Source organism: Aythya marila (assembly GCF_965140915.1).
Source record: "Aythya marila genome assembly, chromosome: Z".
In the NCBI taxonomy this organism is placed as follows: domain Eukaryota; kingdom Metazoa; phylum Chordata; class Aves; order Anseriformes; family Anatidae; genus Aythya; species Aythya marila.
This window is the reverse complement of record NC_139080.1, coordinates 75,055,120-75,082,386: the sequence shown is the minus strand read 5'-3', so window position 1 is coordinate 75,082,386 and position 27,267 is coordinate 75,055,120. Positions and strand designations below refer to the sequence as shown.

The window sequence follows — 27,267 nt, the reverse complement described above, 5'->3', positions numbered from 1 at the left end:
AATACTCTCATAAAAAGCCAGGGAATAAGCTTCATAGCAGCCTTCAAAAATAAATATTCTACCATGTTCTTTTCTAGTCTCCTACTTACTCTTTCCCCTATTGTACTGTTACCTGTCTGTACCTTCCCTATCAGTACTTTTTGCCTCCCCATCTGTACCTTCAGCTTCGTCACATTCAGGCCCCAGACAAGTCTGTTCCAATTCCACAGAGTCAGCACACTCTGCCTTGTGATATGCCTCCAACCTTCCCTTAGCCCAGCAGGTCCTTTCTGTGTGAACTACCTCTGCCTGGACTCTGACCACCTGCTGTTATCTCACATCTCCATGGGCTCAGAGTGCTCAGAGGTTATCTAAAGGCATGGGATCCATTTAAAGGAAAATAATCATGGCTGAAACACAGAAAGCAGGTTAGTTTTAATTAACAGAAGAATGATCAGGAAAGGCCTTAAGTTAATAACTTTGTGATTGTTTTGGATGCCAACAACAAAACAAACACACCAAAAATCCAACTGAAACAAAAAAGTAATGGGTCTGTAAGTTTCCCTGGAACCATATCAGCAGAAACCTGAGGTTATGTGGCATTTTGACGTAGATCAAAATGGCTTGATTTTCACTTACTTTTCATAGTCAAACCAGAGATGTATGTATCTCTGGTTTGACTTACTGAGCTTACTTTCGTAGCTCATCGCCTTGCACCATGAGGATATGCTATGATGAAAGTGCGCCATTACTGGAAATCCGTGTGTTAGGAAGCAAGCAAGACTTGGGGAAAATTGTGGTTTTAACAGACAAGAAGATAGACTCTGAGGAGGACAGGTGAAAGAACTTGCATGCTGTCAGAGCTGATCAACAAGAAGGAGACTGCACTTGTAAAATTTTGGAAGCATTTGAATCAGAATAACTGTCAGTGCCAGTAGTTTTGGCAGTCTGTATGCAATGATGTGTTTTTCTGCTGTTTCCTCTGATTTAGAGATATGAACGAATGCAAGTGATCTATTAACCCATTACGATTTCCATGCTGTGATTGTTTGGTTTCAGTTCCATGTGCAAGGCCAGCGTTGGTATCAGAAGGAATTCTTGCATGAAATGACCTTCAACCTTACCACACACAAGCAGGCTCCAGAAGTTTGTTTTGATTTGCAGCCAGGCACCAATTACTCTGTTAACATTTCCATGGTAGCTTTGAATTTTTCACTGATGGTTTCCATGACAACGCGAATCACAGGTAGGTCCTGCCGTTTATGTTTTGTGTTTACTAAAGGACCCATGTTAAGTATCAAAAGGGCTGTTTCTGTGCTTGCAATTCTTCATCATTGTTCGCTTTCATGGATTTAACACGTTGACAATCCAGTGGTTGACAGAGGAGTGAAATAGGGTGCAGTGTTTCTGAAGCGTTGTTTTTACACAGTAGGGAAAAGATAGGTTGGTGGGCTAGACACAAAGTTAGTATCTAGGGGAGCGGGGTTCAGTTCCCTGCCCTAAGTGAGTTACTCTTTCAGTGCCAGTTGTTTCCACCATGGAGATAAAAGCAGAATAGATGTCACTGAAGTCTACAAGGGTCCAAAGTACAGAGTCCTGCAGACAGATCCCTTCATCTATAATTAGTAGAGTACAAAACATAAAAGGCATTTGATCAAAAAGCACACTGCAGGGAGATAGTCAGCTTCAGTATTTTGCAAGGTATGTGTATGGTACTAAAATGTTGTGATTAAAAAAAATTATCCTCAACTCATTGTTCAGAACAGTTTTGCACCATCCCTATACTGTCAGACTTCCTGTATTAGGTTATGATTGTTACACTGTGAAATGCAGTGCTGGGTGCTGGTGCCTATCCTTCCTGCTTGGTTGGAACAGGTAGGTAAGAAACCGTAAAGCTCTCTGCGTGTATGTATCCCTTTCAACCTGTAGGTGGAACCAGTTCTCTTCCGGCTGCAGATGAAGAACTAGCAATACAGTTTTTGAAATTCATAGTATTACGATATTTTCAAAAGTAAATCTAAAGTTTTTAATCTTGATTGACAGGCAGAACATCATGTTTCCTAAAGGTGCTGTGTAGGGTATACAATGATGTGGATTTTCTTTTCAATGAAGTTGCAGTAATGATTTGGTAATTGGTTTTTGTAAGTTGCCTAGCTGTGACTCAGAGCTAGCATCCATGAGTACATGTAGCTTTGTAAAAACTAATAAGCTGTCTCAAGAGTTTGGCTGACTGAGGTAATTATGAATACACACTCAGAGTAAAGGCGTTCCTCTTTTCTCTGTCATCCTGTCACATTTCCTAAACTCTACGTGATTGCATCAGGTCACTTACTGGAAAGAGCTCTAGAGAACACTTTGCAGGAGGTGCTGCATGGAGCAGTGTTTGTGGCTTGGCAGCTGGCACGTTTTCCCTCTTCCACTGAGTGCTTAACAAACACACTTGTGTACCCCCAGAAAAGATCTTCGCATAAAAGTTAGGTCATTTCCATTTCAAAGGGAGATCCTGCCACAAGCTATGTTACATCTGATGGTTACTTCTTCCAGTGAGCAATAAAAGGTGGGCATTGCTCTGCCATCTCTTCCTGAAGTGTGCCACACACACACACTTTATATCGTGCTTTTTCTTTTTTTTTTTTAATGAAAGCCATAAAGTCAAAATGGGTCTTTTTGTGGTTGAAATTGAGTGAAAATTACAAAGCCAACAGCGATCAGGCTGTTCACAAAACACACGCAAAAAAGTTCACGAAACAATGAGAATCTAACTAATTTTTTTTTTTCCTATTTCATCTGGTTTAAGATGAAAAGGAAACAGTTAAAATAGCTCTTTCAGCAATATCCCTTTGACTTCCGTGCCTTCTGTATGGGAGGGGAATTACATTATCTTTACAAGCAACTTAATTTGTATAATAACTACTTACAATTTTAGAGTAGGTGTATAATTTGCTTCTTCATTTGTCCAGTTATTTTGTAATTATGTCCATTGTTGGACCAGATGGTTGTGTTTCTGTACTGGGTGGAATGATCTCAGTTTTTCTGCCAGCTTAGGGTTGAAAAGTGTCGTCTGTCTCTTGTGGTTTTCTGGCTAAACAGTACCGTGTAAATGCGAGATATGCCTTAAGCACAGAAGCATGAAAGAAGCTGAGACTTGCACAGATGTTTTACTGTTAATATGTTGGAAGTGGCCTGGTTTATTGTCTAAAGTTTCATGTAGCATCTGTTAACAAATGCACATTCAGTTGGTCTGTTTCCCCAGCTGGGGGCAAATCCACAGTCTGGTAGGTGTTGCATCTCCTTGACTTCCACACGTCTCTTGTATTTTGAGTGTTTGGGGAATCATACCTGCAGAGTTTCTAGTACTGTGAAGAAAAATATCACAGCTGGATGAAGATTTAATTTTCTGACAATGTGTATAAACTCTTGGGAGTGTTGCAAAATACAGTAAGTATGTAAATGCTAGCAAGAAGTGATTTTTTTTTTTTTTTCCAAAGAGGACTTGAAAATGCGTGAGAAACCTACTTCATATATCTGAAGCCAGGATGTATTATATTCGTAGTGTTTCTTAAGAGGAAGAAAAAACCCCAAAGTTTGGGACTCAGAAGCCTGCTTCTCATGCTGGCAAGTAGCATCCTTTAAAAATAGTTCTGTGCTGAGCACATAGTTGTTTTTGCCAATCATCTTGTGGATGGTAAATATAGTCTACCAAATGCTTGGTGGATCATTGAAATTCTGCTCCTTTCATACTTCCAGTGACAGACATCTCACACAGTCTTTTATTTCTTCTTAGCTTATTTTAGACAAGCTCTCAACACCTGTCTACTCAAGATAAGAAATTAAGTCAATTATAAAAAGTAGTTAGGCGGCAATTACATTGTAGATGTGAAAAGATGGTAACAAGATTGTCTTTTAAACCAGAAGGGAGTTTATTTTTTCTGTTTCCAAGGAAAAGGAGTATGTCTTCCGGGTGTACCTCGTCTTTCATAATTTCTGTCAGGGTTACTATAATTACAAGCAGTTATGTTGCTCTTCTTTTTGGTAGATTATTCGTAGGCATGCTGAAACAAGCCATTCTTCTTAGTTTCATTATCTGTTTTCACATAAGAACGAAGGAAAACTGAGTTTTATAATAGCTTTTAAGTGGTTGAAAAAGAGGATAATAGACAAAGAGTTAATGCAAGTGCTTTCACTTCTAATATTCTCAATAAGAGTAACTTCTTCAGTTGAGATAGCTTGTAATAATACTGGTACTTGCTTTGGGCTAGAGTCTTACCATGGGCATGTGACAAAACTTTGGGATATTTGCTAATGCCTGCTTATTTATGATGTCTGACTAATATTCTTTGATTTAGACATGGTCACTGTGACCCAAGACATGGTATTTGTAAGACAAAGTTTTCTGGACACTAGAAATAACTGTTTTGTGTCTGGATTACTAAATAGGGAAGTCTTGCATTTCGTTCTTGTAAAATTATTCATAATATATTTGGTGACAGTGTCTCATTACCCTTCCTACTCTCAGTTTTTTGCTCAAAATCAAAAGTATGTTTTGAATTTGCAGTACGGTTACTGTTCACACTTGCTGCCACGTCTTACTTATTAGTACACGCACCTTCTGCTGATTTTGGGTAGGTTTGCCATATAGCCTATGTATGCATCTCAGACAGCAGGAGTTCCTTTGGCTCTCAAATACTATTCCCTTCGTTTTAGTCCAGGGTATATCTGCTGGCCACATGCTCTTATAGGTGTATCCTCTCTCTCTTCCTATGAGCGTCTAAGTTGGAATTCACAAGCAGGGAGTCCAGAGAGTGATTTGAATTAGAGGAATGAGGTTCATAATGTACTGAGTGCAGTCTTCTGGAATCCTGCACTTCAGCCTTCATATGTGGAGAAGGTACTAATTCGACGTGACGATCTTGGCAGTCTTCTCCAGCTGAAATGATTCCATTAGAGATCAGGTAGAGGAGGCTGGTTTGTGAGTGTGCCCGTGGGCATACAGGGATGTACATAAAGGATACGTTGTTGTTCTGCTCTGTTGTGTGATGGGAAAAGATTTATGCCTTCTTTCTGAGTTCTTTAAGGTCTGGAAATGGAGAGGGAAAATCAAATCTGTTTTCCAGTAAGGAAGTAAAAGACTGTTGGAGAAGTAGTGCTTTGACAGCTCTTACTCTGACAGCAAATTATATGCCTCCAGAGAGTCCATCACAGTGAGCTGCTTCACAGCACTAGTATTGCAAAGGAGCTTCTGGCTTTTGTAGCAGGGAAAAGGCAGTGAATACAGCCTGAGCATGAAAATTGTTCTTTTGTAAGGAGGAAATTAGCTACTGGTTCTGTAAACATTTCTATACAAATCCCATGGTGCGTGCTTTGTATTTATGCAAAGACTATTCAAATGCATAAGGTCATATGAAACCTACTTATATCACAGAACGGCTCGGGCTGGAAGGGACCTTAAAGATCACCCAGGTCCAACCCTCTGCCATAGGCAGGGACGCCACCCGCTAGATCAGGCTGCAAAGGGCCTCATCGTACCCAGTCTTGAGCACCTCCAGGGATGGGGCATCCACAGCTTCTCTGGGCAGCCCATGCCAGGGCCTCACCACCCTCTGAGTGGTGAGAACAATTCCTCACATCTCATCTAGATCTCCCCTCTTATAGTTTAAGACCATTCCCTCTTCTCCTGTCATTAACTTATATTTTCTAAAATGAATGAAACTGAAAAGGGTTAAAAATCAAGAATAAGCTACATTGAGGAGGAAGGTAGATTTAAGGCCTATCCAGCCATCATTTCATACTAGAAAAGTCCCCCCACACACAACCTGCTGTTATTTCTCTTTCTACTATACAATATTTAAAGAAGATTTGTCATCGTTTTCTGTGGATGTAGTCTTGATTTATTTCCCTCCCTTCTTGCCTTCCATCTATTAATGTTTTTTCTCCAAACTAGAAATCTCTTTCTTAAAGCAATTATACTGGAATATATACAATAAACTTAGTTACTCTTCAGACAGCGGTATAAATAGTAACAAAAAAAATATATATATAAAAAAATCCCTTTTCTATTGAATCAGTACTTCTGTCTTATTGCTGTGTACATTTTACAGCAGTGTTTTTGACTTCCTTGTTTTAAAATTCAGTAACAATGTTTTTGGACATACAGCCTTGGAATAAACATTAAAAAAATAAAACCACAAAACCCTTCTTTTGCAATAAATAAGATCACACAAATGGCATAATTTCAGCAGTGGTTGTTTTCAGTTATAACTTGGCCTTAAGAGGGATCTTTGGTTTGACTTCCCTGAACTTGGGAAGAGTTACCATCTGGTTTTGGACTTTGTGATTTAGTTCCATTATTATTTTTAAAGCTGTATCACTAGCAGAAAATTATGAAGGGAAGCAGTAAACAGGACTATGCTGACCCCAAACAAAGCTTTTTTAATAAGAAACAAATTATCCAGCTTCATATGTTTTACACGTAGACCTACTTAGCATGGTGTACGGATGGATTTGTGCATTCATTTTTGAAATGTCTGTAGAGGACAGATCAGTGCTACAGCTTTTTTTTTTTTTTTTTTTTTTTTTGCTGGCATTGCATATCCAAAGGTGCAAAGGTCAGATGGCAGGAAAAGCTTTAAATATTCCTGTTACCACTACTGGAGAATGCCACAGAACTGCCCACGTTCTTCATTTTGCAGCAGTTTGCAATTTCCAAGACTAGAGAAAAAATAAATCGTAGAAACATGGCATCATTCAGGTTGGGAACGACCTCCAAGATCATCCAGCCCAACCTCTAACGTAGCACTGAAGTCCACCATTAAACCCTGATGCTAAGTTTCACATCTCCATGTTTCTCGAAGTCCTCCAGGGATGGTGACTCCGCCACTTCCCTGGGCAGCCCTTTCCAATGGCAAAAAACCCTCTCAATAAAGAAGTTTCTCCTCGTATCCAACCTAAACCACCCCTGGCACAACTGGAGGCCATTTCCCCTCATTTTATCACTTGGTGCTTGGGAGAAGAGCCAGATCTCCACCTCACTACAACCTCCTTTAAGGCCATGGTACAATGAGGTCTCCCCTGAGCCTCCTTTTCTCCAGGCCAAACAACCCCAGCTCCCTCAGCTGCTCCTCAGAAGACTTGTTCTCTAGAACATCTTTACGGGTAAATGTACACGCTCCATTGTGAAACACTTTCATGATGACTAATAGCAAAGTGCCCACAGCATGCTAGCTTTTTCTGAAGAGCATGATTACGGTGTAACAGGTTTTTTTTCTCCAGCATTGAGGCCTGTGCTGTTTTCCTGTGCTTTTGCAAGGGCACTTGAGAAAGCAAGCGCACTTGTTTCCTGCAGCCTGGCTTCATGTTCAAAGGGAGACTCAGCGCATTGATTCTTAATGTAGAAAATTAGTGTGGCGATGAAATGTCCAAGCACTCGAAGCCCAGCACTGCTGTGATAAGTGCTAAGAGCGGGACTGCCGCTGGACTTATTTCTTGCCATGTTTTACTGCATCTTCCTGGTGCTGCTACAGGCATTAGTCTGTTTTTTTGGTGAATAGTAAAAAGTAAACAAGCAAAACAAAAACACAACCAACCAACTACCACCATCAAAAAGCAACAAAAAAACCTTTACAAACGTTAGGTGTCAACAGCACCTGAACATGGTGGAGAATCTTGCTTTCTTCTCGCAATCCACCTGGTACAAGTATTTATCTGCTGATGGTCTTCCCCTTTTCCCTCCACCATTTCTATATGGTATTAAATCAGTAGTTCTTCCATGTGGATTTTTAACTCTGGACAGTATGATGTCTTTAGAGCAGGTATTTTTGGCAAATGCTAAATTTCTGGACGGATGTTTCTTTTTAAACATTCCTAGTGACCAAATACTGTGTACAGAATAATTCCTTCAGAGTTTCCTTTCTGTTTACTGAAGCAAAAATGAAACACGTTCCTTTCATATATCATAATTACTTTGTATTTAGTTTGTATTGTTGCAAGCTGTTTGCTCTTCTTGCTAAAGCAGACAGTTGTCTTAATTGTGCTTGATGTTTGTAGTAATTTGTATTTCTTACCAACAACTAAAAATAGCGGAAGACACTGAGTGCTAAAACCACAGTAATTTGCAGATTTTGTTCTCTTTTGCCCCCCTTCTAGGGCTGTCAGTGGTAGATGTCTGTTTGTTTTCATATACTGCATTTTTCCCGGTCGTTTGGGAACATATAATTGTCATGAACTGAGCCAGCAGTGGTTTTGCTGCCTGTTCCCCTTTGCAATCAATGCTTGCCTGAAAAAAAAAAGCAAAACCATTGCATGCACTGAACTTTCTACCCGGCATTAAAGAAGAAATTCCCAGTGAAGCTCCTGCAAAGCACTCAGACTTTGCAGATCTTATTCTCATCTCAATCCTAATCACTCATAACTGCCTTCTTTATGGGCAGTTTACCCATAGCCTGGTTTTGAAGAGGACCTGATAAAGGGAACTGCCAGAGCAAGTAGTTTAGCTAGGTGAATTAGCCAAAGGGTAGCTTTGTCAGGAGGTTCTCCTGAGGATGATTGCTACCAAGGGCAAGGTAGGGTTTTCCTTCATAGGGATGTATGTCTGGCCTGCTGTGTTTATTTTGAGCATGTTAATCTTACGTTGTTCCTTTCCCATCGTGGTGCTATCTATTTAAAGCAGAGATCATGTAGGCTCTCCTATTTCTTTTCCAAAGGTGTGAGACAAGTTTCTGGTTCCGTCTTGTAAGACAGTTTCTTCATTATTTCTACAGTACCAGTCATTCTCTGCGCTGGTTCGGTTTAGTTATGTTGGACTGACTGGAACTGCAGACCGCTGTGAAATTACCACACTTGAATCCTGTGTTGGTATTATTCTACTGTTACAGAAGTCTATTTTTTAAGCTGCAGTTTCTTTTTTTTTTTTTTTTTCTTTTTCTTTTCTGTTACCACTCTGGTGACCTGGTGACTAACAGTCATTCTAAGGTGGTTTTCCTGCTACCCAAGCAAACTTTGAAAATACAACCAAAAGAATCACGTTCGTAGCCCCATGTATATCTGCCTTTCACGTTATGCTGTTGAATTGCATCCCTTTTCTTCAGAATAACAGCTCCCAAGTTCATTCAGTTCCTCCTGTGTAACATCCCCACACTGCTTTGGTCTTACACTGTCTAGCACTGTTTGAGCAGCATGCTCATCTCTACACGCCCGGATTTTGCACCATGGTTGTTAGCAAAATGATAGTCTTGGTACTCACTGCATTTAGTCTTGGAGGAACTGTCGTGACCTTTCTGCACACCAGGACTTCTGCCCTCAACGTTTTATCTTTTTCTAGCTCCCCGTTTACCAGTTCTTCTGTAAAAAATGTACAGTTTTTCTGCCAACCCTCATTGTTTCCAGCTGTACTGATGATTTTCTGTATGTCAAAATGTATGTACACCTGCTGCTATTCCAGCTGTTTGAAAAGTCCGCAAGGATTTGCCTGATGTGCCTTAACTTTGACAAATGTGCCTTGATTTTCTTGTTTGTCTCTGTGACGTTGATTATTCTTTCAAACGGCACTCTGAAGCCTTGGTTTTCCTGCAAACAAGCACTGCATTTGTTACTCAAAGTCATGTAAACAGCTTGATAGGCCAGTTTTCAAACAGCCTAACCATACCTGTAAACATCCATGCTAGCTCTTTTGGTTTTCTGGGGTAGATAGTATCCAAACTTCACACTTTACCCCCTCCCCCCCCAGTTGCACACAGTGAAGCTCTTTTCATTTTTGCTTCTAGGCTGATAGTGGTAATTTCCATTACCATAGCGCTGGTCTCTGTCAGCCTGCAGCTGTCATTGTTGCCATTAAAACTGGCAGCAGAAAGTGTTTGTTCAGTTTTGGCCTTGATGCAAGTTCCCACTAGAACAAATTAGAGCACGGTACCCATATCGAAATCCAATTTAAGGGGCTGGGTATTGCTAGCTGATTGTGTGCAGTAACTACAGAACTTGCCTTCTTGAAAGGCAAGTTCTGTAGTTACTGGCTCTCATGGATTCCCCTTTATTCATGCTGACTGATTCCTCCTAGTGGGCTGTGTGCCCAAAGATCTATGTTTTAGTTCTCCTTGACCATTTCAATTAGTCTAATAAATAATACTGCTTCTTCCTACAGATCTGTCCTCTTCTTTGCAGTCTGTCCTTATTCTTTGCATCTCTGTTCTTCCCAAGTGGCACGTGTAGTTCAATGCAGGCGTTTGCGTTAGGGTTGTTGCTGTTTCATTGTGCTCATATTTGCCCAGTGTTTTTCTTGACCAGGCAGGCTGTAGCCATTGGGGTTTGAAGTTTGGTTAATGGAGGAAGTCTGGGGGAAGAAGTAACTGGGAACCCTCATGCCTGCAATATTTCTAAAACCTCTCTGAAGTGCTGGTATTTGTTTACTTTTTAGATCCCCCATTCCCAGATGTAGAATTTGTTGCAGCAAAAGGTTCTGCACCCTTGCTCAGACTCCGGAAAGCAGAAGATCGAAATGGGCCCATCAGGTTTGTCTATGAGCACTCACTAATTACCCTTTTAAGAAACATTCTGCAGGTTTATGTTACTTGCATATTGGAAATTTTTGTTTGGATTAGATTTTTTTGTTGTTGTTAGTAATGGGAGAAAAGTTAAGCTGTAACTCCCAGTTTTGCCTCCCTTAGCAGAATATTTGGCCAAAGACTTCCGTACTTTCTGGACCAAAATTCTGTTTTTGATAATTCTGAGTTTTCAATGTTTTTTTTCTTTTCTTTTTTTTTTTTTTTTCTTTTTTTCCCTTTATCCACAGTTAAGTCACACTACATTTTTATTGATGCATCCAAGAGCAATACAACCCCTGTAATTTTTGTTTTCCAATGAAGTCATGCAGCCAGAATTTTTTTTTTCTAGGACACAGAGGCAATTTAGAACAGTCTGTATTTATGCGTATGCTGAAGTAGTACTTTCACATTAGAGTATTACTACCAAAATATATTTCTAGAGAAAAAGGCTTTATATCTTGCTAAGTGCTGTTTGTGAAAGAAAGAGAAGGTAATTGTAGCTCAAAAATATATATATTTTCTGTAAAGCAGAAAACATTTGAAAGCTGATAATATATCGGGAAATGACTAAGTGTAACAGCTGTAACAATGACTCTTCCTACTTTTGAATACAGTAAACAAAACATTATTTTGAGAGGTTTGGAGACAGATGTAATTAATTCTGTACAAATGGGATCTGTCCTCTCCTTTAAACAACAACAAAAAAAATTACTTCTCAGAAATTAGGCATTGTTTTTAGAGGCCAGCAATGTCTTCTGTTTCACAGATGAACTTAGGTGTAAGCTGAGAGAAGCAAAAGGCAGCCTGCAATAATTCGGGTTGCTCTTCTGAGTATGAATGGACGTGTTCATTTGCATGTGACAAGGATTTAAATTGTGCATGCATTGATTTCAAAATGCAAGGGAACACATGCAGAGAAATATTTCAGTACAAGAAGAGTTTGTATTGGACATTGATAAAAAGCAGTTAAGAGGCTATATGTAGAAGAAATAATATGAAAACAATGAATATCTGTTATTTATAATATTGAACTGAGGGCTAATGTTTACTTTTTTTTTTTTGTTTGTTTGTTTCACTCTAGTCTTTATCAAGTGATTGTGCTTCCTCTGGGTTTGCAAAGTACTTTTATTTGTGAGTCCTTTGCTGCTGCAACTTTCTTTAGCAACACCACGGACACTAAGGGATACGTAGCAGCTGAATTTCAGGCAAAGGATGTTGCTGATAACATGCCAGTTGCTCTTGGAGACAGACATTACTACGGAAAGTTTTATAATGCTCCTTTAAAGCTGGGAAACGAGTACTGTGTTTTTTTGAGAATAATAAGCGAGTGGAATAAGGTAATGGATGTTCTAAAACCTTTTCTTTATACCAGTTGAATGAAGTGTTGCTGGGAGGAAAAAAAAAAAAGGAAAATATTAGCGTTGTGTTAAAAGGCAAACAATAGAAAGAGCTAAATATGAAGGGCCATCTCTTCCCTGCACAATTGAGGTTGTCTGTTGGGCCAGAACTTGGTGTGAGAATCTGAAAGTCTCTCCTGAGCAATGAAAAATTCTCTCAGTTTTGAATTGTAAATTATATTCCAGTTCTCCAAGTGATAAGGGAAAAGTGTATTTTGTCATGTGTGTTACCTTCTGAACAACAGAAAATGTCAACTCCATCTCTCTTGAGGAAACCTTATTGGAAAAAAAGCATGCTACTAACGCTACTAGCTTTTTTTTTTTTTTTTTTTTTTTTACATTTTAAGGTAAATATGTATTTTATTTAGAAACAAAACATTTCTTAACTATAGGTTTCTCTCAGCTGTTCAGTGTCTCGCCTCCCACGATGTCATTATGGCACTAGTTTTCCAGTCATTACCCATCTCAGTGGTCAAGAGGCTGTCAATCTTACAGTCTCAGAAGTAGGTAGTTTTTCTCACATGCGCTGTAATTTTGACATGCGTACAGTTCCTGAATGTCAAATGTATAAACAAAATAAACCATCGCCTACTAAACAAAAAACACCCAAAACACCTAAAAGCTGTCTCAGCCTGCTGTCCATAACACGAAAATAGAGTTCTGGGGCCTTGTGTATGCAGCACGAAGCAAGGAAAGAGGCACAAACTCATATGTGAGTCACTTGTAAATAATTCTGGGAATTTCTGGAAGCCTACACCCAAATCAGAGTAAGTGAATACAGCTTCTGGTAAAAAATGTAGCTGTTTCAGTCCAAACTGAGTGAAATAAAGCAAGTACATGTAAGAGCTGTTGCTGATACTTATTAACCAGTGCAAAGCATGTTTTTTTTTTGCAATCTACCTTACTAATATCCCAGGAAGTTTTATAGCACAGACAACTTGGTTGCTGATCCTGATACAAGTCTGTTACTTGTCATAAATTTTTAATTAATTGTGTGAGGCGGTAAGTAGAGAAATGACATCTAAAGACATTTGTTTCATAGGAAATAAGCCCAAAATATTCCAGACTTTGGATGTCAGACTGTATTTTTTAGAAGAACTTACTCTGTGGAACAGGATTGTTATTGACTGAAGTATATAAAAGTTTAGCCTGTCTAAGCTCTCCTAAATAAGTCTGAACTCAGTTTATACATGGTAGGGTTTTTGTATTGGTTTCCCTAGCTATTTCCCTTTGATGTTTTCTGTTACTGGGGAATATTACCTATTATTATTTGTGTTTGAAGCTTTTTCTGCATATGACAGTGCAGATTGCTTAAGCAGCTCTGCAAGCTGTTTGTTGAACTGCTTCTAAGTTGTTCTTATTCTCTTTGATACAGAATATTTCCTGTGTTTGTTCATTTTAGGTACCTCAAGGGAGGCTGTAGCGAGGTGGGGGTTGGCCTGTTCTCCCACGTGCCTGGTGACAGGACGAGGGGGAATGGGTTTAAGTTGAGCCAGGGGAGTTTTAGGCTAGATGTTAGGAAGAACTTCTTCACTGAAAGGGTTGTGAGGCATTGGAACAGGCTGCCCAGGGAAGTGGTGGAGTCACCATCCTTGGAAGTCTTCAAAAGACGTTTAGATGTAGAGCTTAGGGATATGGTTTAGTGGAGGGCTGTTAGCGTTAGGTTGGAGGTTGGACTCGATGACCTTGAGGTCTCTTCCAACCTAGAAAATTCTGTGATTCTGTGATTCTGTGATCTTCAGCATTGCCAGACATATTTTCTAGGCCACCCTTTTAATGGAATATTAATACTTTTATTTGTAGAAGTCACTCTTGGCTTCCTTTGATTCCACATTCACACACACACATTGTGTTCCGTGTAATGAAAGGAAGCCATTAGCTCCCTAATACACACTTTCCTGTATGTCTTTTCTTACTAAATAGAGTACATAAAGTTACAACAGTTACAAATCATCACTGGGATTGAAAAGACCAGACAACTTTGGTTCCCGTCCCTTCTTCTTTGAAATGGAACTTTTTGTTGTGAATGAATCAAAAGTATTGGTTTGTCTTCAATTCTTACACCACCATATTTTGCACAACTGTTGGTATTAGAGAAGTTCCAAGAATTCAGAATTCTAAACTGAAGACTTTTGGGTGCTGAGAATTCCTTACAGTCTAATTACTAAAGTGAATTAATTTGGACTCTAAAATTACATATTTAAAAATCTTTATAAAATCCGATCTTTAATTGGCCCTCAGTTATTATCGCATCTGAAATCAGGGCACTTCTTTACTGTGAGGTGACAGAGCACTGAGAGAGGCTGTGGAGCCTCCTTCTCTGGAGATATTCAACACCCACCTGGATGCTGTCCTGCACAACGTGCTGCAGGTGATCCTGCTCAGCAGGGGGGTTGGACTGGGTGATCTTCAGAGGTCCCTTCCAACCTCAGCCATTCTGTAATTCTATGCCTACATTTCTGCTTGAATACAGCCAAAGTGCCTTCTGGCTCCAGGTCCCTTCACGATGAGAACAGTATATTTTTTTATCATACGTGCTACAAAATCATGGCTAGGTTGTGATTTTTTTATCGCCATTATTCATCCATATACCCAATATATCTTCTTTGTAATAGAGTTGGGAAAATCAGTTCAGATAAAATCTTGTGGACACGATAAAGACAAGTAAGCTATTTTGTCATATTGAGTTCACTTTCATTTATCGTTTTCTCATATTTGGAGGCCCTGAGAAAACTGTCTGCTGTGTGGTTTTTACTTTCTGTTTATTTTTCAAGGTGGAGGACTAGAAATGCATATTTCAGTTGTGCAAGGCATTCAGATGTGTTAAAAGACCAATCATATTTGAAGAGATCATTGGGAATGTAAAAGGAAATCAGTTAGGAAGTCAGAGATAATAGAAATTACCATTTTTCATATTGGTGAATTTGGCAATAGGAATATAGGAATGATGGAGACAAGGGGATGATTTGAGAATAAACAAGAAAAAACACTACTGAAGTGGAACAAATTCTCCACCCTTGGAAGTGTTGTTCTCTGTAAAGGATGTTTCTAATTAAATAGCTCAGCCCCATGTGGTACCTATTTTTGTCTCCAGTGATTACTTTATGGATTCCATGCTGTGCAAAGAGCCAAGTCTGAAAGTGAAGGGCCAGAACTAAAAATGTGCTTCGAGGTTAAAATTATCTGAGATTAATTTCTTCATGCAGTATTTTCAATAAAAATCTGAGGGATTTTTTTTTAATTAATCAAAACTGGCCTCTGCTGGCAGAAAAGTTTGTTAATACTAGCCCAATAAGATATAAGCCAAGAAAAGTGTATGTGTGCAAGATGTTTTCTCTTTTCTCCAGAAGTCTTTTTAAGTATCCATCTCTGAAAGGAGATCCTATCCCCAGTTTAACAAGTTTCAGTGTAGAAAGTTGAATACCAAGGTTGAAATCTGGACTTTGAGATCTGTGGATGCTTGAGTATTTGCAGGAGTAATTTGACTAATAATTTTCTGGAAGGGTGTTGAGGTTTACTGTTGTGACCAGCTGCTAATTCAACAAAGAAGGGGATTGTAATTTGATTTAGTGTGAAGTGTAGATCACTGAACTTCACTGCAGGTGTGGTGGTTTTACTCGGGTGGGTGGCCGAGCTCCACCACAACTGCTCTCTCACTGCCCCTCCTCAAAGAGGAACGGGGAGAAGATACCAAGAAAAGGGCTCAAGGGTTGAGATAAGGACGAACTGAGCCTGTGGGGGCTGCCCACAGGCAGCAGCTCTTCAGGACCTGCTCCCACACGGCTCCGTCCCACGGGGTCCATCCATCCATCCCCCAGGAGCAAACTGCTCCAGCACGGATCCCCCACAGGTGGGCAGCAGCTCCCCCCAGACCCCCTGCTCCTGCGTGGGCTCCTCTCCACGGGCTGCAGCTCCGGCCCGGGGCCTGCTCCTGCGGGGGCTCTCCATGGGCCGCAGCCTCCTCCAGGCCACATCCACCTGCTCCACCGGGGGCTCCTCCACCCATGGGGGGGCTGCAGCGTGGAGATCTGCTCCATGTGGGACCCATGGGCTGCAGGGGGACAGCCTGCTCCACCGGGGGCCTCTCCCTGCACAGCCCGCAGGGGAACTGCTGCTGCCTGCCTGCAGCACCTCCTGCCCTCCTGCTGCACTCACCTGGGGGCTGCAGGGCTGTTCCTCACTCCTCTCACTCTCCCAGCTGCTGTGTGGCACAGCGTTTTTTTTCCCAGTCTTAAATCTGCTCTCACAAAGGCACAAAACAACATCACTTACTGGCTCGGCTCTGGTCAGCAGTGGGGCCCTTTTCTAACATGGGGCAGCTTCTAGATCCTTCTCACAGAAGCCATCCCTATGGCCCCCTGCTACCAAAACCTTGCCACATAAACCCGCTACAGCAGGGATTCATGGCAGCTCTCTAACTTCTCTCACAGGCAGGAGGGCACTGATTTCCTGCAAAACAGAGTATGTGGCAGGGGCAGCTATCTCAATTTGATGGCACTTACATGAATGTTTGCCAGAATCTGGCATTTGGTTGAGTTTTTAAATCCACCCCTTAATATTTATTCTGAATTTCCTAATAGGATTTCTTTTGATAGCATTTTGTCATTTTAAATGACCAGAAAATTCTATATAAAAAGTACTTTAAGAAGCACTGAAATTCCACACTTCTTCATGCCAACACACAAAAGGAAGATAATGCATACAAATGCACCTTTGTCCTTCTATGCAAATGCTTCAAAACGTAGCCTTCGATTTCATAGGAACATGTCATTATCCAGAGCAACATAATATGTATTTTGCTAAAACACACAAAAAATTGTGTGTATGTATTTTAAGAAGGTCTGTGAAAATCATTTAGCTGGAAAATATGTGCAGAAGCCCTACAAAAATAGACTTCGCAGTGATGATAAAATAGACAGTAGATACTAGAACAGAGGTGGCACTTGGGAGTCTTCTTGTATGAGTATGAGTGTGAAGTGCAGGGGGGAAAAGCTATACAGGGAGCAAAACTTAGAGGAAAAAGCAAACTTGTTAAAGAGTTGCAAAAGAAGACCCTTAATAAACATTTATTCAACTATTGTAAACATTAGCCAATGTAAGTATTGTATAAAAATACTTTAAAATTACCGAGCAAGTTGTCATACTGTGGATATGGGGGAAGGGGGAGTGATGTAGTATTTGAAAACCATGTCAGTAAGTATTTCAATGTATATGTGCTACATGGGGATCGAGTTAACACAGCACATTCAGCCTTATCTTGGCATTTCATAAATTCTGAATTCGTATCTAAGCAGCTTCAAAGATCCTTTGATGACATTTACCTGCATAGGTTGTAGAAAGAGAGGAAGAATGATGATCTGAAAAATTAGAGCTGGGCTTTCATCGAAGCTGTATCTCTAATCTTATCTTTATAGCTTATAAAATTTATAGGCAACATAGAGGCTGCTACCAAGGGGAAAAAAAAAAAAAAAAAAGTTCATAAAAGTAATAAAATTCAGTATGTAGTGGATGACTGCTCTTGCGGAGTGTGTAAGTGATAATAAATTTCTCTCATGAGAAAGAGTAATTTTTATGCTTTCATTTTCAGGTGAGAACGCAGTCCTGTGCTGTATGGGCACAAATTAAAAGTAAGTCAAGTTTTCCTTTAGTGAAAAAATAGAAGGTATTATGGCTTTGCTTGGCAGTGTAAACAAATAATTGCTGTGGCTGTTCTTTCATTCTCCAGTAATAATTGGATGACTTTGAGGATGGGAGAGGTTAGAGGCAAAAAAATTACTTTTCACTTTGTTATCTGGATTATGATGTTCTGAAATGGATTCTCTGCTTGTTTTACAATATTACACTTTCTTTGCATCCCATCTAAACCTTACAGCAACATTTGTGCACAAAGGACTTGAAGAATAGAAGTGAAATCTGAAAAACTAGTTTTAAGATAGTTCTACATAGGCTTTGAGATTATTATTATTTTTTTTAATATCTTCTGTCTATCGGGAAATGCATTGTTAATTCCACCTTGGTAGTCCTTGGAGGATTAAGTCCTTTTGTGAATTTAGGAAAACAAAAGACATGATGCAGAATTGAAAAATATGGATAATTTTTGTTCTTGTAAGTACAATTTCAGAAGGTATAGTGGCAAAACTTAAAAAGCCAGTGGGAGAGTGTAGCTTTCTCCTTGTTTTTCTTTTCTACTGTAAAATGTTTCAGAGAAAGAGTTTACCTCAGAGAAGAGTTTAGAATCAGCTCTAAATCAAGTTTTTCTCCTTTCCACCATAGTAGAAAGTACTTTATTAATTTTGTCATGTTTCAGCAAAAGCAAGCACTTGCCTCTCCCGACCAAAAAAAGACACTCCTACAAACTCTTCAATTCTGCTTTTGAGTTGAAAGATTCATGAACTGGTGTTTGGAAATGCAGTGGCACTGGAGAGTGAGATAGTGCCGTAGAATGATGAGGTGCTTGTGTTGCATTTGCCCCACTGTTCATCAAAAACCACATCTGACTCTTACTACTAGTCTCCCACTGACAAGTGTTTATTTATTTCTAATTTTTTTTTTTTTTTTTTTGTGGTTTACTCTCAGACTGGTTCATTTACCACCACACGTAGAATGTCACTTAGGCAGTTGTGGTTATGAGATACTCTGATAAGCTCAAAGATTCAATAGGCTTGATGGCTCTGTTGCTGGTCCAAAAAGGCAAGAGCTGTAAAGTAACTCTGAAAAGGCAAAAAAATTGTCCTCTCTGAACTTGTTTTTTGTCAGCTTCTGGAGCATTGTCAGAGATGGTCTTACGTGTAGGTGGCTTTTATTTTGGGAAAAAGAATGGGCAATGGCATGTGGGAGTAGGATAGGCCTTTGGTTTTCTGTTGTAAATGCATTTTCCTCTGTATTGTACAGGCTTCCAGCCAAGCAGTGTCCTTGGCCTAATGTACTTCTGCAGTTGGAGAAGCTGAGAGTATTTTTGGCTTACTGAAACCTTTAAGGAGTTATACTTAACTCAACCTGTGTGAAGGGCAGATCTGTAAATTAAATGTAAACTAAATTGAAAGATTTCAACTCCCACATAGACAAAGGTATACATCATTGGATAAATCATTGTCATAAAAAGTGGTAGAAAGCTATTGCAAGCGTGCTTACTTCTGTTACAAATAGTTGTCTGAGTAAAGTAGATTTCGAGGTTTTTTTTTTTCACAAAATAGACTACAATGTGTAGGGAAGGCAAGTCTTTCGTTTTTATGGAGGGTCAACATCTGTTCTGTGTAACTAACATATGGAAACTAGCATTATAGTGATGTAAGGACAGGAGTAACTTGTACCAAAACCGAACGTGCTTGTAGGTAGAACAGATTTCCCTCGTAGGGTCTCTGTCTGAAATTATTTTCCCAGACTTCAACCAGCAGGTGAGAGTTGCCACTCAGATACAAGTCGTGTTTTATTGAGGAGACATGAGCAAAGATGGTTAACTGATCAAGTGCATCTTACGGACTTGTACGATTATTTGTGCTTCAGATGAGTTCTTGAGGATGTTTGGGGTCAATGCCCAGCCAGCTTTGTGTTGGTACATTCAGATGAGTTAAAGTAAGGTTTCCACTTAGGTAACAGAAATTGCTTTTCTGATGTTTGGGCAGTCAGGTTCTCATTGTAGACATATACTGCAATTTCACTGAGTGTTGTTTCTGCAAGAATTTAAATTCTTGGTGAGACATTAAATACTTGTGCTTGCAAGATTTTAACAGCAAGTAGGATTGTGGAATCTTGCAGGAACAAAATCCATTATCCCAGATATATGTGGGAAATTGAGAAGGAAATGGGTAACCCTTGACTAATACTGAAAATGGGAAGGAGGTAGCTGGAAAGGATTGAATTTTCTTTTCTCAAGGAACCTTTGCAGGTAGTTCTTAGTAATTCTGGTTTCAGTTGTGAATCACTACAAGCCTTCTGTTCTGTCCTTCAGTGCTTTGTGGTAAGATAGGCTTGGATAAGGCTATCATTGCCAGGTTTATTTCTGTTTTGTTTTGTTTTGTTCTTTTTTCACTTGGGAAGAAAAAAGAATGGGGAAGGGAAATCCACGCCCAGATTACAAAAACTTTGAAAGAGATGCATCAAGCCATTTAATTAAGCATGAGATCTTCCTGTCACAAGAGGCTACCTTGAAGGATTTAGACTGAAATTGCCAGTGGTGAGAGGGGAAAATGTGGACAGTAAATATCTAATTAAAAAAAAAAAAGTGGGAAACTGATGGATAGAGAAGTATAATCATTTTTGAGAAATACACCATTAAATCTTGTATCCTCAGCAGTCTGGTAGCTGCTGAATAGTCAGCTCTATTGCTGCTTGGTGGCCTGGCAAGTCCAGCACAGGAGTTTTGTTGCAGTGCTCCAGCTTTGAGCAGACTCAGTAGCTCCATCGCCAGACTGAAGCTTCATTACTTGCTCTTTGTTCATTTGATCTATTTGATATTTTTCTTTCAGATTTACCACCTACTCTTCAATACATGACTGTTGTTGTATTTGGGTCACTTGCTGCTGTCTGCCTTATACTGTTCCTGTCATTCTCAGCAGCACGGTACGTATAAACTCCAGTTAAGCCTTCCTCCAGAAGGCTTACATGTTTTGCTTTTCAGGTAGTCTTTCTTGCCAACCTGCTTGTTTAAAGCCTCTTGGCTGGGTTATCAGTTTTATGAAGAATTCCTTCAGTGTCCTCTTACTCTGACTTGGCTTAATTGATGCCTTTTATATCTTTGCAATCACTCGGGAAACATCTGAAAAGTATCGGACTCATAGTAAAGGAAGGATTCACAAAGTGAAGAGCATGAGGAATTTTGTTCAGATATGTTTTGATTTAATGGTAACTAAAAGTTTGTCAGGTGTGCTACTCCAAAAGTGAAGTCATGCCAACAGAAATGTTGCTGTATATTACTTATTTAAAGAGCCAATTTACAGTGTTCCCACCTTCCTTCAAAATGCCAAGGAAAATGGTGTTTGAGTCTTAGCTAAAGGACACGATAAACGCATTTTGGAAATCTGATTGATTTCTTTATATTTTGTGATCCTTCATGCAATGACTTTATAACTTCTCCTTTCAAAGGTAAAACAACTAGGAGCCTTTCAGCAACTGTGTATGCCTGTGTATGTGTAAACTCTCTTGCCTACAAAGCAGGTCTTTGTTGTTGCTTTAATATGTTCAAGAATATTCTTCCAATTTATGTCTCTTGCATGGTCAGGAGCCTACAGTTTGGGGAATGCATGGAATTTATGGATTTCATAGAATCATAGAAAGATTTGGGTTGGAAGGGACCTTAAAGATCATCTAATTCCAACCCTGCTGCCATGGGCAGGGACACCCTCCACTAGACTGGCTTGCTCAAACCCCAATTCAACCTGGCCTTAAAGGCTTCTGGGGTTATTATTGTCCTGGTGTCTCACCTTGCAGGTTCTGGCAGAGGGCTTATTGCAGTGTGAAGCACACCCCTCATCTGTCGTGGTCTGAAAGGCTCCTCAATTATTTCAGTTTTTGTAACAAAAATGTGACAAGTGTTTTAAAATACTTTTAAAAATCATTCTCAGTCAATTAGTATCACTGTGGGAAGGGAGCTATTTAAGATAACAGACAGTTCTAGAAGAATTGTGTGTGTATGAGTATGAACAAGTTGTGAATGAGTATAGGGAAGATTAGGTCCTGATCTTCCATTTCAGCCTTGCTTTAAAAGTAACGAGAAAAACAAAAATAATACTAAAAAAAAAAAGAAAAAAAAAGTGACATCCTTAAGGAGCTAAGTACATTTGACAGAGATTATGCTGCCGTGTTTACACACTGTGGGGGCTGGGACTTGGTAACTCATCAGGTATTTTGTAGGCCCTTGTTCCCAAGTGTAGTTAAAGTCTCAAAAGCATTTGCCTGTTTCAGAGAAGATCAGACAGAATCCCCGGCAGAAATCAAAGCTGCCACCTGCACGGTGGGAGGCAGAGGATGGAAAACCCAGGTGACATTTGTGATATGAACATTCTAGTGCTCACAAGTAGCTGCAGTGACCATAAATAACATGTACTCTTTCAGTTTTAAACAAGCATCAGCCTAACGCGTTTCTGAGTAAAAAGGTAGGTGGAACAAATATGCAAAGTCAGCCTCCTGCCCTGTCCAGCTGTAAGGCCACAGTGCTCCTGTGCACTCCTGAACGGTAGGAGAGGGAGGCAGGGGACTAGGTTGCTGTGAATGCTGTGAAACTCTGGCTCCTGTAAGAGCAGGTTAAACAAACATTTGCCAGGAATGACATGACTGCAGTTGGTCGTGCCATGGGGTCAGCTGAATGGTCTCGGATTATTTCTTGGGGTCCCTGTAAGCTTGATTTCTCTGCAGTTTCTGTCACTCAGGTTCTCTGTATTCAGGTGCTCACCAGCTTGCCATGTCAGCTGTCTCGGGAATCATGTTACTGCAGTGGGACAGGTCATGAATTCCTACTGTCATGGTTGCTGACAAGTTTTAACTGATCCTCACTGAGTTGGCCTGGCACTGAATTAACAAAGTACACAGCCTGAGTGCTCATGTCCTTAAATATTATTAACACTTTTTTCATTTAAGTAAGTGTATTAGCCCTTAGTTGTTATTACTGAGATACTTAGTCACACATTCACCTTGCTTCATTCCTTCTAATCCTTTGTTTCCTTCACTATGTGATGCCCATTCAGATGTATAAGGACAGGGACAAAATTTCAGTTCTGTGAAAATCTACATTGGGCATGAGCGTTGTCATTGCCAAAGTTAACCTAGGTCAGGCAGTCATCTGACACTATGGGGAAGCTTTCCACTTACCACATGCTAGCTGTAGTGCTCAGAATTATACCAGCAGCTGAGGTCTTCAGAGAAAACCCACCAAAACTTCAGAAAATGTGGTCTACCCCGTCAGTGTCACGAGCTCTGTGTCAGACCTGTGCTTTGGTTTTAAATGTTTATTTGCAAGGTTTTTTTGGTTGGTTGGTTTTTGTTTTGTTTTCCTAACTGGCTGTTTCTCTCTTTCTTCAGATCTTATCTGCATAGTGCAGTGCACTCCCCACCTGCTGCTTTAGCCTGCGAGGGTGTACGTTTATCTGCTACCATGGATATGACACAAGCCAGGATTGCATCGTCGTCCCTAGAGACTGAAAATGTCTCTCTTCTCTAATGTGTTATCCCTCAAAGTCAGCATAGAGAAAGTGCAGTCTCCCTACCAAAGCCAACACCTGTCAGGATGTAGCTGTAAGGCACACCTGTGCTATAGCATTGACAGTTGAAATGTGTTTGTTACTGAGTTTTTTATTGCGTCCCCTTGTTTTCTGACAGCGTGGTGTGTAAAGAAAAACCCTCCGTCACAAAGATGTGTCAGAGACGTTAGCATGCATCTCATGTGTCGGCCACAGGCTTTAGCTATTGCCGCCACATGGATGCCTGATAGCAAGTGTCTGTATCATACCTGATGACGTGAATAATCCCCGGATCCAACTGAGACTGTCTGAGGATTAACTGCTACTTCAGATGCCTTAGGACACACAAACTGACCCATTACGAGAGAAAACACAGATCAACTTTTACCTCAGATTAAGTGCCTACTGTCTTTCCAAATGAAAACGTAGATTTCATCAGTCTCTCGTGGGTAATGCTACTTCAGTAACAAGTACAGAGTGAAGTTGTCACGTGAAATAGTGTCACCAACACATGCTCCGTAGGTATTGCAATCATTGCTCATGGCAATTAGGAATGATCACAAATAGGGCACCAATTTATAAAACTGCAGTTGCAAAAAAAAAAAAAAAAAAAAAAGAAAAAGAAAAAGTAGCTTTAGTGTCATGTGAAACTACTTTAAATCAAGAGCTACCTGTGTTAAGTGCAGTTTTATTCATCTCTGTTTGATAATTTCAATGGAATAAAGACATAAAAATCATTCTCTTCACAGATATGTAACATCTGGTTAAAGTCAGTTGATAAAGTACAGTTAACCAATTTCCTATGGCATCCTCCCAGATAATATTTCTCCCTCCTGTAAGAAAGAATCAATTGTAGAAAGAATCAATTGTCTGTGCTTACTTCCACTCCTGTTCAGAAGATGCTCTGAGGTAATACTAGAAAAAACATTCTGTTAACTGGTGAAATAAAAAGAAGTTTTGAGTTTTAGTAATTTAGTCACTTTTTTGAAGTTATGTTTTGTGTCTCACCACTTTGAATATGTGATATCCCTTTTTGGAATTCTAAATGTTTCTGATTCCTGTTGGCTTTTATTTTGAATTTTTACTTATTTCAGGCATGCAGTCTCTGGGTGGTATAATTTCTTTTTTGGTGTTCAAAGGGGATATTTTAAAGTGTAACAGCAGACTTTGTAGTTGGCAAAGCAGAGAGGAATTAACATAAAATTGCAAATAGCTAGGAATATTTTTCTGTGATCAGGGCAGTAGCAATACATGGGTATTACTTCTGTTATCCACCATTTCCACTGATTACTACATCTGCCCATCAAGTCAGTAGGTTTTCAGTAGTTGGCAGCTGAGTAAAAATGCCTTTGTCTGCATTAGTGATAAAGGGTTAAACCGATTGAGAAAGAATAACAAAACTGTTCTTGTTGGGCTACTGTCACTTAATTTTGCGGTTTCTCCCGTGGAATTCATTCTCACACGTTCTGTTCTTAATTCCCTTTCTCACTGGGTTCCATTGCCAAGGTTTGGTGTAGCTGTATAAAGTGAAGCACTTCATTATGGTTCGTTTTCCTGACACTCTTGTCCAGCAGGAATTCATAAGCAGCTGTTCCTAAATAAGAGAGACCTGAAGAGGCAGGAGACAATTTAAAAGAGACATGACACACCATCCTCTGTGAATGAAAACTTCTTGCACACATGCTAAGACCAGCAGTTACCGTATGTTGTGTTGGACCAGGAACATGAAGTTCATCTTGTTGGTGTCTGGAAAGTTGGGGGTCTTCGTGTATCTTTGGGCAAATATTCTCTGATCTCTACCTAGCTTGTCTTTTCAGGATATGAGCTTTGTCAGAGCAAGTCTTCTTTCTTAGTAAACCACCACACTTCTGCTAGCAATTACATACTGTATTTAATGATTCATTTGGACATCTCTGCACAGTAGAGTGGTGCATCATACTAACGTCCATGAGTAGACTGATAAAGGAGAGGCGATGAGGCAGGATAGCCTGCCAATGAAGTTCTCCAAAACAGCTACAGCCCTGCAAGATTTCCTCTTTCTCTCTGCCTCCCTTGTCACTCCTGGCAGCCCTACCTCTGGCTGGGAGCCTGTCTTTGTCTGTTGTGTACTTATCTTTTTTTCCACGTACATCTGTTACAATTTAGTGTTGGAAGCATAGAGAAAAATAATTTAGCATTGCCCTCTTCAGATAATTCTTTTAAGTGTTAACATTTCTCTCGTAAGAGCCTCTGATGCGACCAAACTTTCCAATGCTTTTTAGTATATTTCAGGAAAATGCAAGTGGTTTAAACAGTGGGAAGTTAAGAAGTAGCTATAAGCAGGTTCTTAAAAGTTCCACGCACAGCTATTGCTGAAATGGACTAAAAAGACAACATGAAATTTTACTGGCCATACTTATTTTTGTCTGTTATGGAAACAGGCTTGTACAATAAAGAGAACGTGGTTTAAGAGCACTGCTAATGAAGGCCAGCGCTCTGGTATATCCATTAGGAGGAAGTATGCCATTATGCTAGAAAGGTTTTCACTGCAAGTAGGAACCTCCATGCTTCTGATCAGATAATAGCGAGTTTACAAAAATAATTCCTCTTAGAAGGTAGTCCTAAAAGATGCCACTTTTGAATGGGGCTTTTGAGTTAAAAGCATATGTCTTCAGGGGTACTTCTGTTATTCGGGTTTATAATCCTTATAATGAAATTCATGGAGAGACACAGCCGCCCTGAATTTTATATGTAGCCCCCCGCCAATCTATTTGCAGCACTGACATAACAGTGCCCTTACAATTCAAGAGGCTTAGGAGACATTTCTAATGATCCTTAACTGCTGTTCCTTCTGTTAACAGTGAAATACTTGTGTTGCTTTTTGCTTTGATTCTTTGGATGTGTGTTGATTTTACTTCTGGTTTGTTAGATGTTCATGGTGCTGTATTTTGCAACTGTTTCAGATATATATGAATGTTTGCATTATCTTGGAAGTGTTTTCCTCTGCAGAGGAAGCAGGAAATTGTTAGCACTGGGTAACACACTCTGTGTAAGTTCAAGGTAAACAGGTTTTTAATCTGTTGTTATGTAATGATAAGCTAACGTGCAGGTTCCTGTAAAAACGCAGCATTTCTGCGTGTAGTTGTGATGGTGTTTCAAAGAAAAAAACATTATTATAAGGCATGCTTCCTGCTACATGTCACTTATGAGTCCTTTTAATCTTTCTGCTTGTATTTCTGTGTTCTGGGCAGGATAGAAGCAGTCAACAAGCCATCTGGACGTTTTTGTTTCTTTCAGTGTTGCTGGCGTCAATCAATTGCATTTTAGGAAAAGGGGGTTAAATGTAGTTGCTTAAATCATCTTTGATCACTTTCTTTCCATGTAAAAATAAGTTTAGATCAGAAGAAAGCTTCCAGGACACACAGAATCACACAGAAGACCCACTTAACTGAATGTGTGGGTTAAAAAATAAAATAAATCACGATGCTAACATCTGCTCTGTGTGCCTACAGGACCAGATATGTGGGCAGGTACGCTCCTTATTTCTGCATGTGATGTCAGTTTTAACTGTTTCCAGTCACTGTTCTTGTTCCCAGGTTTTCCATTATATTGCAGAGCCATATCCAGCAGAATTCAACCAGAGTCCAGCATGAGCTGGTAGGCCCATGATCTCCAGCTTAGAAGGAATTGTTTCTGTCCAGTGATGGCATTCCTAGGAAACTGTGCAAATCTCTTCTACAGGACAGAGATAAACCTGTTGAGTTGCTTTCAAGGATGGAGTTGGTGCCTTCCTATGACATTCTGAGGACTCTGTGAAATTAGTTGGTGATCTCAGTGCTGAGCTGTAGTGGAAAGAAACAGGTGTCAGAGCATTGCAAAATCACCTCTGCAACTGCAGCTCCTGGCAAGAGTAGAAATGACTCTGTGGATGCACAGACACTTGTTCCTTTCAGCTCTGTCAGAGGGGGCAGGTCTGAGGAGGCAAAGGTTGAGGACAGTATGTAGCAATTTCCATTTTGAATTTAACAAAAATGGCAACTTTACAGTCACCGAAAGGAGAACCTGCTCTGAAGTTACATTTTTTTCTTCTGCTCCACTCCCTGCCCTGCACTGTTTGTGTTTGTTTTTCCAGAAATGCTGCCTTTGTCCTTGGAGTCTTGCAGCTGAATGAGGAAGTGTGACTTTCCATTGGTGTTTTCCCACCTTGAG

General features: G+C 39.9%; 1 protein-coding gene across 5 annotated transcripts in view; it reads left to right on the top strand.

The window, feature by feature from the left end:
• SUSD1 (sushi domain containing 1) overlaps positions 1–24,527 on the top strand; it is a 47,021-nt gene extending 22,494 nt beyond the window's left edge. For 2 of the 5 annotated variants that reach the window (XM_082784033.1, XM_082784034.1), the window contains exons 11-16: positions 1,039–1,225; positions 10,385–10,478; positions 11,593–11,848; positions 17,496–17,535; positions 20,374–20,467; positions 22,922–24,523. In XM_082784033.1, the coding sequence (XP_082640159.1) occupies positions 1,039–1,225; positions 10,385–10,478; positions 11,593–11,848; positions 17,496–17,535; positions 20,374–20,467; positions 22,922–23,060 (810 nt within the window). In that variant the 3' untranslated portion in view covers positions 23,061–24,523. Of the gene's footprint in view, positions 1–1,038; positions 1,226–10,384; positions 10,479–11,592; positions 11,849–17,495; positions 17,536–20,373; positions 20,468–22,921 lie in introns of all 5 variants that reach the window. The other 3 variants (XR_014319402.1, XM_082784036.1, XM_082784035.1) reach the window with 3 other exon arrangements.
• Positions 24,528–27,267: the final 2,740 nt, after the last annotated feature.